General features: G+C 47.1%; 1 protein-coding gene across 2 annotated transcripts; it reads left to right on the forward strand.

The window, feature by feature from the left end:
* Positions 1-1,981: 1,981 nt before the first annotated feature.
* LOC123103800 (transcription initiation factor TFIID subunit 10) lies at positions 1,982-6,734 on the forward strand. Of its 2 annotated transcripts, none has more exons than XM_044525479.1 (7): positions 1,982-2,313; positions 2,638-2,843; positions 2,916-2,980; positions 3,382-3,444; positions 3,587-3,644; positions 3,752-3,802; positions 6,453-6,734. In XM_044525479.1, exons 2-7 carry the CDS (start codon positions 2,709-2,711, stop codon positions 6,531-6,533), a joined length of 453 nt encoding a protein of 150 aa, XP_044381414.1. In that variant the 5' UTR covers positions 1,982-2,313; positions 2,638-2,708; the 3' UTR covers positions 6,534-6,734. The 2 variants fall into 2 exon arrangements, with proteins under 2 accessions (XP_044381414.1, XP_044381415.1); XM_044525480.1 differs by having other exon boundaries at positions 2,673-2,843.
* The last annotated feature ends 5,880 nt before the right edge of the window (positions 6,735-12,614 follow it).

Below are 12,614 nucleotides of genomic sequence, written 5' to 3' on the forward strand. Positions count from 1 at the left end.
GCATGTAGACATATTTAGAGTATAGATTTACTCATTTTGCTCCGTATGTAATCATTTGTTAAAATATCTAGAAAGACAAATATTTAGAAACGGAGGGAGTATATTAAAGACAATAGTCAGGGCATCTCCGGCCGCCCAGGAAGGCCTCCCCAAGCGTTTTTTCACGCAGGCGCCAAAAAAACGGCCCAGTCGCGCCCTCAGGAGCTCGATTTTCGCCGGCCTGGGCCGAAAACAGCGTCGGTGGACTCAGGCCGAACCCGGCGCGCTGGGGCGCCCGGGGGCGCCGGGGCGAACTGTTTTAGCGCGAAATAGCCGCGGGCCCGCCGCGTCAGCGACACGGCGCCTCGTCTTCCCCCAACGGCCTCGATTCCCGCGGGGAATCAATGGCAAGGCTGCATCCGGTCAGCCTTGTCATTGATTCCTTCACGGGCGGCGCGTCACGGGACGACGCGCCGACGCCTCCCCTCCCTCGCACGCGTACACATGGGTGCGGCGCGGCTATATAGCCGGTGGCCTACACTCGCCTGTGCCCACACCAGCCCCACCCCTCGTCGCCGCCCAGCTCCTCCCTCTCCCTACCTCTCCCGAGCGCCGCCGCCCAGCCCCTTCCTCTATCTCTCTACCTCTCCCGAGCCCGTCGCCATGGCGGAACGCTACCCCGGAGACGAGGCAGCCGCCAACGGCTTCGGCCGCCGTTCGCTCCGCGAACAGGAGTCCTGGCTCCTGTTCCAGGCGAACACCCCGGCGCCGCCTGACATGCGCGCCGGGCCGACGGGGTGGAGGCTCAGCGCCGGGGGAGTGCCCATTCCCCCGTTGCCCGACGCCGTGGCGAAGCCGAAGTACTTCGCCGAGGAAGTCGAGGTCGTGCGCGCCTCCCTCACCGACGCCCAACTCTCCCTCCCCCAGTACGTCGCCGACAACCACGCGGCTTGGGCGGCGTATTTCGAGCGCCGCCAGCAGCAGCGCTTGGCGTCCACCAACGGCGCGCCGGTAGTCGGCGGCCGGCAGAACAGCGAGGGGCGCCACCTATGGTGGGGCGTCCCTGGCCGCACACTCGAGGGCGTGCTGACGTACCTCGAGGGCGGCAATGACCCGCCGTTGGCGTACCCGGCGAGGGCGGCCGCCCCGGCGCAGCACCCACGCGCCGGGCCATGGGCGCCAAGGAGGTTTGGGTCCTCCTCCTCTTCTTCCTCCTCCCGATCTTCATCGCACTCCTTCGGCACTCCGGCCCTGCTCGGCGTCAAGGCCGAGCCCGCGGCGGAGCCGCCGCTCGGCCGGCGCACTCGCAGTGTCAGCATCGTCATCAACGAGGGCGGCCGGCGCGCCTACTCGTCGGCTCCTCCTCCGCGCTTCGTCAAGCCAAAGACGGAGCCGGGGCTCGCGCCGGTGAAGAAGGAGCCGGCCGCGCCGATGACGACGGAGCTCGATGACGACGACGCGGCCCTGGAATGGGCGCGCAGGGACTCCATAGCGATGGGGAAGGAGCGCCTAGAGAAGGCGAAGGAGCGTCAGCGCGCCGCCCTGCTTCGCTTCACGGAGTATCGACGCGGCCGCGACGAAGGCGGAGTCGTCGTCATCTGCAACAGCGACGACGACGACGATGCGCCGCCACCAGTCCGCCATGGCGACGCCGGGCAGGGGTCCAGCAGGGGTGCCCGTGTCAAGGAGGAGAAGGCCGCCGACGACGACGGCGGCGACGGCGGCGACTTCAGCCAATTTTTCCTTTAGATTAGTTTATGTATATGTGCTATGTAATAAAAATCCGCGAACTTCGCCGAAATGTGCCGAAATTTATCGTGTTTAGCCGAAATTTATCATGTTTGGCCAAATTTTATCGTGTTTAAGCCAAACTTCGCCGAACTTCTTTTATTTTAAAATATGCCTGGAGCGGCCTTGGGACCTGCAGCTGGGGACCAACTCGTCCCCAGGTCCAATTTTTACGCCGGCTCACCCCTAGCTGCAATTTTAGGCGCTTCCGGGGGGCCAACGGCTGGAGATGCCCTCGTTCCTGCATAGGCCGAGAAAAAACTCACCGCAGCTAGCCCCTACCGCCGAGACACATCGAGCCAGCCGCTCGCTTCCCATCCCGACCTCCCGTCTCCCCGCTCGCCGGACGCCCAGAGCCGCAGCCTCTCCGTCCCGCCCGCTCGGCGTTTGGGGCTCGGCAGCAGCCGCGCCACCGCAACTGTGCGGGCCGTGCCCCTGCCTCTGGCCGCCAGGCGCCCCTGCAAGCCGGCGCACGCCGCCCACTCCGCACACCGGCTCTCGGCCGGCAGGCAGCAGCAAGCCAGCAACCATCCTTATTGATTTGAGGTACCAGTTCAGCTCGTCCACTGCCCATTCGGCCATTCCCCAATTTTGGATTTAGGGTTTGCTCTTCCCTGTGCTACCCACCATCCAGTACGTAATTTGTGTTCAGTTATGTCATTGTATGAATTCATGATTGATAGAAAGTAAATTAGTTAGAACGTTTATAAGCCTTCTTTGGTGCAAAACTGAGACTCAATTGAGAATTTTAGTATGCTTGTAAGACCATATTGATCTATTTCTATGTGGTATTGGTAGTTAGTTAGAACGTCCACATGTCATATTTATTGTCAATGTTTTTTAGGAAAATCCCCTGTTTTCAAATTCTAGATCTGCCACTGTCGTCACTCCTCTTCACCACTCAGACCCAGCATAGCAGCAAGGAAGCGGACGGGAGGGTGATGGGAAGCAACAACCCCGGCGGCGCAGGCGGAGGGATGGCTCCGGGCATGGGAGCGGGCAGCAGCGACGGGCGGCACGATGACGAGGCCGTACTCACTGAGTTCCTCTCCTCCCTCATGGACTACAACCCCATGGTATGCCGCCGCTGCCTGCCCTAATCCCCTTTTGTTATGCTGAGTTCCGTGTTTGACTCGGTGGCGTGGCAGATTCCGGACGAGCTCGTGGAGCACTACCTCGGCCGCAGCGGCTTCCACTGCCCTGACCTACGCCTGTGAGTATTCCTTACACCTCCAATTCCTCTCCCGAGAAGACTTCATGTCTGAATCGGTAGTTACGCTGAGACCCCCTTTGTTTGGGTGCTCTGTGGTGGTTTGCTTTATTTATAACATGTTTGGGTACCATGCTGAATCAGTTGTGGGTTCATGTTTGGGTGCTCTGTGGCGGTTTGCTTTATTTATAAAGCGGGGCGAAAGCCTTTTTCGGTAATCTCAAACTGAAGTTTGCTAAGCATAGTGATATATGGAGCCACAGAGAGGTTTTTTAGCACGTTGTTGTTTTAGTCTGAAAGAAATTGCTAAGCATAGTCTGAGAGAAATCTTCAACTCAGGTGATTATTTGTCCACATGAATGACATGTTTTTTTTGTTTTCTTTCCTAATTTTGTGGTATGCAGTACAAGGTTGGTTGCTATAGCTACTCAAAAGTTCATTTCAGACGTCGCAAGTGACTCCCTTCAGTACGTGAACCCACAACTGCACTAGTTTGTTTTTTCACCTCAATGCAATTCGTCTATTGGTGTCAGCATGACATAACATATAGCAATTGTAGTATATCTTTCACACCAATTTGATATTGCACTATCCTTTCCCTTGAATTAGGCATTGCAAAGCCAGGGTTGCAGCACCTATCAAAGACAACAAGAGCAAACAACCGAAGGTGAATTTACTTCTTAATTAAAAATTCCATGTTACTTCTACCATGAAACCTGGCATGCCATTCTTACTTCTTATGGCTTACTGATGACATGCTTTATTGTACTTCAGGATAGACGTCTTGTATTGACAATGGATGATCTTTCAAAAGCCCTGCGTGAGGTAAACCATTTTTCTATTACATCTGAGTTTTTGTTTTATTTTTATATGAAACAGCACACCATTTACTTCTTTATTTCTCATGTTTGAAGCCCACATTATTTTGTTTGAACGCAGAATAACACTCAGCCAGTTACATTCTTAGTTGAATCCCTGCACTGATAAATCCGTTGAAAGGCTTTAGTTGATCCTTGTAGACCAAGCGGATTGCTTGATGCGGGTTTTTTCTAAGAGGCAAAACCAAATTCATATGGATTCAGTTTTACATGTGCCAAGCTTCTCACAGCTCACCAAAGTTCATACTAACAAACTGACCAATCGGTGGCAGCTAGGAACATCTTACCAGCATACCAGTACAAAGGCACCTTACATGAAATCAGCATTTAAGCTCCTGACACTTACATGTCTAATTGACAAACGATTTCCTACAGTTTTGCCTTCTAACCATGTTTTGGAGGCCATACTGGTGGCAGCTCCTTAACATTGAGTTATAGGGTCTGTATATGTAGAAAGAACGAACCACACAGACATCTACTATTATGGATATTGCACATGCTCCAAAGCAGCCAAAGCATACAAGGGTATGAAGAGATAACAATAAATATATATATCATGTTCTCTGTCCTGAACAGATGGACTCAATTGTTTATTTCCGCCCTAATTAGAAAAGCAGTTAAAAGAAAGGGAATCTGAGTGATACTACAAAGGTTTAAATCATGTCCATCTCCCAAGTAACACGGGGAATGGCGCAATCACTAAAGATGACATGAGCAGAAAAAGCAGTCTACACATGTCTAATCTAACCACCATTTTCTTATCATCTTTAGTGAGAATGCTCATGCTTATGAAAACCCGCCAAACCATTATTTTCAAGCAATTGCTCATTTGTCGGACGAAGTTGCAAACTTAAAATGGTATTATCCAATTTTCTACAAGCATATATTCGCCAAAGTATATCTTCTGTGCACACCTTCGTGGGTTGCTAGTTCTTTGGTAATCAAGTTCTAGTTATGTTCAGTTGCATGCAAGTAGTCAGGTAATCTTCAGGTTATCAATATACCTTCAACCCAAACCTCACATAACAGGGCATTCTGCTCATGCCTGCTCAAGATGTTAGACATGGAAATATCTTCCAGCCACTTGTCAGACATCCTCCTGAAAATTTTAGCTTGATATTAAAAACTCTAATTTCCACCAGACATGCTGTTGCAAGTGCAACATGCCTCTGATTGGAGAAATTCATTGTTATTCTCTCTCTCAACAACGCCTGCTGCAGCAGCTCATCATTGTTAGTGAATGCTACCAAGCATTTAGGCTCTTAAAATCTTTATCCTGTTTCGGCTTAGCTGACCCACTAGTCCACAAACAGCACCCTAGTCTGGTGATCTGATACATTTTAAAGAAAAGGCATTTATGACTCGCAAATACTAAAATACCATACCGATACAGGTCATCAATATACTCATACTTTGTCACAAACATGACCTGTTTAGGCTAAAACCCCAGTTATTTGGTGGTTATCACTGACGCATACCATGCTAAAATCCACCGCATTCATGTATCATATGTTTGCAACTGTTGTCTGTACAAAGAACAAGGTGGTGCACCAGCCTGTGCTACTGAGAAATGTGCACCACAGAGCACTGTTCTAAAAGATGTCCGACTAGTGGAACACACTCTCACCTCACATGTTCAGCCTACGTAGGTAGCCGACTAGTAGGTGAGGAGACTCTAGCCTCTAGGTGCCACCCCAACCCCCACTGAGTGCCTAACACCTTTAGGCCTCATTTGATTGCACGGGATCCCTCCGGGATCCCAGACTTTATCCCTGGGCACAAAAAAACCCACGAGACACATTAACCCTGGAAATCTATATGGCCATCTGGTGGCCAACTAGATGGGGTTTTCCCCGGCCCAGTCCGCGTCATATCCCAGGGAAGATTCCCACGTCTCGGTACATCCGGCAAAAATTCCTCGTCTTTTGCCCGAGTCGGACGCCTCCACCTTCCCTTCCACATGAGTCTGCTTAGTTTCCCTCTCTCTAGTGCCGGCGCCGCCGCTGCTGTTCTGTGTACATGTGTCTGCTTCTCTCTTAATTGACCTCCACCACGTCTTCAGTGTTGTTCCACGGGAGGGTTCCACTTCCGATGTCTTCCCCGACAAATTTTCCGTGATGAAGTGTTCCAGATCCGGCGATGAACCAGAGAATGTGAGGGAGGTTTCGCCAGAGCAGCAACAATGCAGTAGACTACAACGAACTCGAACATGGCGACGGCGAGCCGCGCCATCTTGTTGGAGATGCTGAAGCAGGCTCCTCGCATGCTGACGCTTTGCCAGTTGTTGAGGGCGAGCTGCCCCAGTTCATGGCACCTTCTCTTTTTTTCTTAATTTTTTTGGCGAAGTATTCGCTGTAGTACGGAGTAGGGGTCTCCCCCCTCTGCCAAACGATGACAGGGAATGGATCTTCGATGTGGTTTTCTCCCCCTAGGTTATTGAATGACCAGAAAAAATCTAATGACCAGAAAAAATCTCACCCGCACTTTGTTTGCCCTGGGTGTTATTTCCCCAACGACCAAGCCTAGAGTTTCTGTGTACGTGCGAGCATATGCTTCATTTTCTTTTGATTTTATGCTTTTGTACAAATTTCTTGCAGCATGGTGTTAACCTGAAACATCCGGAGTATTTTGCGGACAGCCCATCAGCAGGGATGGGCCCTTCAACAAGAGAGGAATAGAATCAATCACTTCCCGTACCAGGACATGCCCTTACAACTTTATGTACCGTTGCAGCCATCGTGTATTATGGACCAGCAGTGTGTGGTTGCCACCATTTTGATGCGTATGTATAGTATTGCTGATCATGTTCTCCAAGTCACCACCTATGTTGGATTTGATTGCATCTTGAAACTGTCGATTACATGAAATTGGCTTTGTGTAGCAGGTAAGTTTGATTCCTGATGGTTGGCTAGTATGGCACCCATGGAAACTGGAGATCAGATAGACCTAGCTTCTCTTCAGCATCTAATTGCAAGAACATAAGTCAAAATTGCATACTGTGTCCTATAAAAGAAGTCATATTCAGGATGCCATCTGAATTTCGAGATACAACGCTCCATGAAAAGCATCAATAAAATATGGCAACACACTGAAAGGAACAAGGCATATTTTGTTGTTGACTTCTTATCCAGAAGCAACTATTGCATCAACTGTCACCTCCATATTGCCATGACAAAGACTGTCTAATTGTAAAACAAATTGCGTGCGTTTAAATGAAAATTATCGCTGCAAGGATACAATCCAAGCACCGGCTCTTTTGGAGGGTTTCCAAGTTTATATAGTTCTTATTCATCAATCATTGAATGATTGATTAGTGTGTACTTGTCATGGCTAAGCTATTGGACGTACACTTGATTTGTCAGTTTGTCCATACAACAGCACCTCCAACACTTCAAAGGTCGCCTCATACTTCTATCAATCGTTCATACATGGTTGACCTTGAGTTGTTAATTCGTCAAGCAGGAAGCAAATTTCTTACTGTTTCAACAAGTAAAATTATCCTATTCATATATTCAGAAAAAATAGTACTAGTGTTTTCAGTGCAGCTGGATTTTTGAAAGCGACCAGCCCTAATATCATAATTAGGCCACCAGCCAACTATCATGCATTATTACAAAGCCAACATATTTTATATGCTGGTCACGCCCCGGTTTCATTTACAATTTCTACTGAATCAAGTCATTGATGGTTATCGCTTGTGTGGACTTAAAAAAGTAGATAAATTCTTGACTTAATCGCGGGTATTTCTGCATCTGATGATACAGAGGAGACTTAACAAAAGATGGCCGGCGCAATGATATCATTTAAGACATCAATAACATGGTAACTTACGTGTACTATATAAGGTATTATAATTGTTTGAATACAAAACAAATTCACTAATCACGTCATGATTTGACACAACAAAACAAAAGGAGCCATGTCATGTTTTGTAGCTTTGCGAGGTCAGAAGGAAAAAAGATCAGTTGGTTTAACCTCAAGTGTCACGTCGGAATGAGTTAAAACACTTAGATCCTCATGGTTAACCTCTTAAGAAATTACCCTGATTAAGATGCATGCATGAACACTGACCATCTAACAGTATTGTATTCAACAAGAGGCTAGCAAGTGGATTAAGAGCTTTTGACTTTACTGTCATATTCATCACTTGGCAAGAGATGATGACATGGCCTTATGCCATGAAGTCATGCATGAAGGTGCAGCAGCCTCTGCACGCGAGCACTTTCCTTGTCCGCGTGCTAATCAAGCCATTGTTAAAATATATGTCAAATTTATGTGTACAAGTTGTGCTGTAGTTGGACATGTAATTAACGGAGGGTTAGCTGTTTGAGTCGGAAAGGTGTAATTTAGAACTATTATACAAGGTCACTGCGAGTAGGCAAAATAGACTAGACATCATAAGTTACAGGTTGAGATAGAGATCATGAGAGGGACGGTCCGGGCGTCCGTGGATCATGTGATTTGCTATATGGAGAGGTGCGCTTATAATCATACCTCAGGGATGTAACCATACATGTTGGTGAACCTTGTTAACAAGTATCGACGTCCGTTGCTCGTGCTGTGTGATTGCTTGTCCTCGATGGATCCACGTACACCTCGACTATTCTAACATCCATGACGGCATGATGATGAGAGGACGGAAACTAATCAAATAACCGAAACTAATCAGACGCCGATCCATGGATCCATGCGGAGACAAGACAAGGAGAGGAAAACACCCACATCCGCAGCCACTTTAGCTAGCCACCCTGTGATACGATCCATGCATCGGCTTGGCCAAGTCGTTGCCGCTTTGCTCGATCGCTTTGGAGTAAACAACACGGCGCGCGGGAAGGCGGATCGCTCGCGGTCCGGCCACATTCCTTTGTGGAAAGAAGATTTCCAGCAATGATCCCCGCCTTTCTCCGGCGCCACTTTCATTCTTTCAAGCCCGGGAACCGGACCAGGTCAATGTGGGCGTGGCTCCTTTTGTGCCGGCCGGGGCCGGCATCGGGGAAAAGCGCAGGGTGTTCTCATCTGGTGTTTGTTGTGGTTGTTGCCTTTCATTTGGTGTGGAAGTACCGGTACTGCCACCTCCACCTGCATTCTAGATCCTCCTTTTTGCCCTCCAAAGTGTTATGATTATCGGGTTGCTAAATCTCAGTTGACAAGTCTCAGTTGAGTCTACATCCGTGAGATCTTACGTGAAGATCTGTGCAAAAGTTTTTTTTTCTTTTTATTTATATGTTTTGTCACTTGACTGAGACTTTATTAAGTCCCACTGATATCTAGCCACATCGTATGATTATTATCCGGCTCTGGTGTCTTCTCGAGAGATTTCACCCCTTGTGTCCCACAATAGGACACATCATGCATGCATCCCCTTTCACCACTTGGGGAGCCATTCAACTCACAACGGGAAAACATGCATCCTGTTGTGAGTGGAATGAGGATTTACTTTTACCACAACAAGAATTCGTCATATATACCCAAAAGAAATCACCATATATAACAAGCAAGCGTCCTACTCTGTGACACGCATGCTTGCTACTAGCGATTGGCATAGTGGAAACTATGCATGTTTGCTACAACTTTCATGCATGTTGACTTGGATTTGATTGGCATAGTGGAAATTATGCAAAGCTGTCAATGACAGCGATTACAACACTTTGGTGACACATTTGTCACGGCGTATTACTTGGGTTAGTATCGTTGGAGAAAGTGATACTAGCTAGTGTTCTCTAAAAAGAAAAGAGGAGAAAGTGATAGTGATCTTGTCCGATCCTCTCATTTCTAAAGGGGAAAACAACTTGAGAAAGTTTTCACATGCATGGCCAATAATCAGGTCTGCACTAGTACATGTGATGTACCAACTATGCGGACAGAAGCGTACTAAAAATCCCGTAAACTTTTTTCTCTATTTAATTTTCCAGTATCTTCCCTTCCTGTTTATATACCCCTACAACTCCTATGGACGAGAGCTCCTAGCGGAGGGTTCCCTGCCGCCTCCCGCCGCCGCTGGATCTGCCTTGCCTCCCGTGGCCTTACGGCCATGGGTGCGTGGTGGATCTTGGTCCTTGCCGGTGGGAAGGCCCCTCCTTCGTTTTTAGATGTCTTTTCAAGTCTGTTTAGGGTTCGTGTCCTGCCCAGAACGACGAGGCGGTGGCGGTTTTCTGAAGATGAAATAAGGTTCTCCCGTCCAGCCCCCGTTCCGATGATGCATCAAGCATCGTTGGAGGGCATGTGGAGGTGTGTCTCTGTCGGATCTCGCGAGATTCGGTTGACGTTTCTCTTCGGTGGATCTCCTTGGATCCGGTCTTTCTCCTTTTGCGTTCGTGTGTCTACATGTTGGATCTTTTTGATCTACGCTTCTCTTTATCAGTGACGGTTGCTGTTCTGGTGCGCTGGTTCTTTGAGGCCTTAGCAGGATGATTTCCTGACTGTTTACTACAACAAGGTATGCCCGGCTATGTGAGAGAGGGGTGATGACGACTGCGCGCCTTCGGCTGGTTCTAGTTATTGTAGTCATCACTGGATGGTCTACGAATTTGGATGTAATTTTTTCTTACTTCTTATTTTCTTTGTAGTGCCATAATGTTTGATGAATACATCGAAAGCAAAAAAGTAAAATAAAATAATATAGCTGGTATACGTGCAAACATCTATCTGTGCTACAACATCATGTCTGGCATATTTTCAGTGTCAGTATAAAGTTGACACTGGTTTAGTATAAAGTTGTAACTTTGTAACCAATGTCAATTAATATCAGCTAATATCAACTGTACACTAAACTAGTGGCAATCAATATGGATTGGAGGGAGCGCATACTTTTGTAAAAATCACATCAGAAAATATGATAATGGACAAGAAGTGCTCGTTAGCTGGATCGACCGTACCGGCGAAGAACAACGGGGTGTGAAACCTCAGCTCAACGGAATATAAATCGTTACGCCACGAGCCACCAGATTAACAACGCAGATTGATCGAGCTCTATCCATAGCCTGGCCGGTAATGGCCGCCGGCTCCACTAAGCACGTACTTTGCGACTATATACCTCCCCGACGTCCCGTCGTCGTCGTCGGCGAAACGGTCAAAATCAACAGGGAAAAGAGGTCGTCGACGCCGCAGCAACTTTGTGCGCCGGACGACGTTTTCTCACCGCATCTTCCGCGGCGAGTATCTTTTGCCGATCAGGGGAAGGTTTTCGCCGGACTTTCGTTTAGCACAAGGGAGAAAGAAGAAAGCGATTCCAGGGCTCGTTGAAACTTGGCGTGCGTGCCGAAATATTCTTGCTTATACACTTGAGAAATTAATAAAATATTCTCTCTGCTGAGTTCGCCACTGCAAATGATGAGAAAAAAAAACATTGTCTCCCAATCATAATCATAGGGATTGGCGTACGGACGTGTATCATGATGCGTGTATCATGATGTCTCCCAATCATAGGGATTAATTTGGTTTTGGTTATTAGACGCGTCGTCGATAATATAATTTTATACTGTTGTCGATGCGTTATTGGCGTACGGACGCAGCTGACTTTTGCTCGATGCCTGTACGTACGCTGTTTGGCATGGGAAATGCTACTCTATTAGTTTTCTTAATACTCCGTAGTTAATAGCTGATCCCAGCACCGGCCTTATGTTTTTTTCTAGAAAAATGATGGTAGACTATGTAATGTAATCCAAATTGTTTCCAGATGTGGGCGTTCGTACCACTTGGTAAGGTGTGGGGTATTTGTTTTACTCAAAACTACTGCCCACATGAGGAATGGCCTCTTTGGTCGTCAGAACAAATATATACTCCCTCCATTTCAAAAATAGTGGGTCCATGCTTTTTGAGGTCCAATTTTGACCATAAATTTAACCAACGAGACCAGCTGCGGCGGAAGAAAAAAATTATAGGGAAAATTTGTTGCCACTCTAGTTTTTGCCAATTTTTCTTATGCCATTCTAGATTTTGACATTTCATTTTTGCCACTCATAGCTTTTGATAATTATCATAATTGCCATTCTATGGCAAAAGCAAAATAATTTTATTTCATTTTTGCCACTCTCAGCTTTTGAAATGTATCACAATTGCCACTCTGAAAATTTTGGTTTTGCCATGAAAATGGCAATTATGAAAATTGTCAAAAACTAAGAGTGGCAAAAGTGAAATGTCAAAATCTAGAGTGGCATAAGGAAAATTGGCAAATTTTAGAGTGGCAAAAACAATTTTTTGCCAAAATTATATAATTGAAAACTTCTTTCGAATACGAATTCACTGATATAATTTTTGCTACCGCCGCAATCGGTCTTGGTAGTTGAATTTACGGTCAAAGTTGAAGCACGTGGATAGATGAAGCACTACATTATGGAATGGAGGGAGTACCTCATGATGATTCCGTGTTGTTGTGAAGTCCTTCCGGTGTGGGTGGTTCTCATCAACGACAACTCGCGAAAGTTAAAAGGGTTATGGTTTTACTGTCTTGCAGAGCCCTTTACGTAAAGCCACAATTCCTATCCAAATGAATCAACCTTTTAAAGAAAAAGAGAACACTTGCAGACATGCAAATACAGTTGTTACACAAACAAGTGTCTGAGAAGAACATTCAAACAGGGGGTGTTTGTAAATCTAATCTGGCCGCATTGCCAAGATTAGTATTTTCGTCTCGCGCCGCTAAAAGGGCCACATACTAATTAATGTAGAAAGTCTTTGGTATGATTTATCTACCAAACCTTTAATCTAATTTGCTATTTTTCTTCATTCTTTAGTTTACCTCAACGAGGGCTTTAAACCAA

This window comes from Triticum aestivum, chromosome 5A (genome assembly GCF_018294505.1).
Source record: "Triticum aestivum cultivar Chinese Spring chromosome 5A, IWGSC CS RefSeq v2.1, whole genome shotgun sequence".
NCBI classification, from domain to species: Eukaryota; Viridiplantae; Streptophyta; class Magnoliopsida; order Poales; family Poaceae; genus Triticum; species Triticum aestivum.

Bases quoted from the DNA above. Each gene is read 5' to 3' on its own strand.
- LOC123103800 (XM_044525479.1), top strand. From the start codon at position 2,709: ATGGGAAGCAACAACCCCGGCGGCGCAGGCGGAGGGATGGCTCCGGGC. The intron at 2,844-2,915 runs GTATGCCGCCGC...GTGGCGTGGCAG, and splicing joins TCATGGACTACAACCCCATG to ATTCCGGACGAGCTCGTGGA. The intron at 2,981-3,381 runs GTGAGTATTCCT...TGTGGTATGCAG, and splicing joins CACTGCCCTGACCTACGCCT to TACAAGGTTGGTTGCTATAG.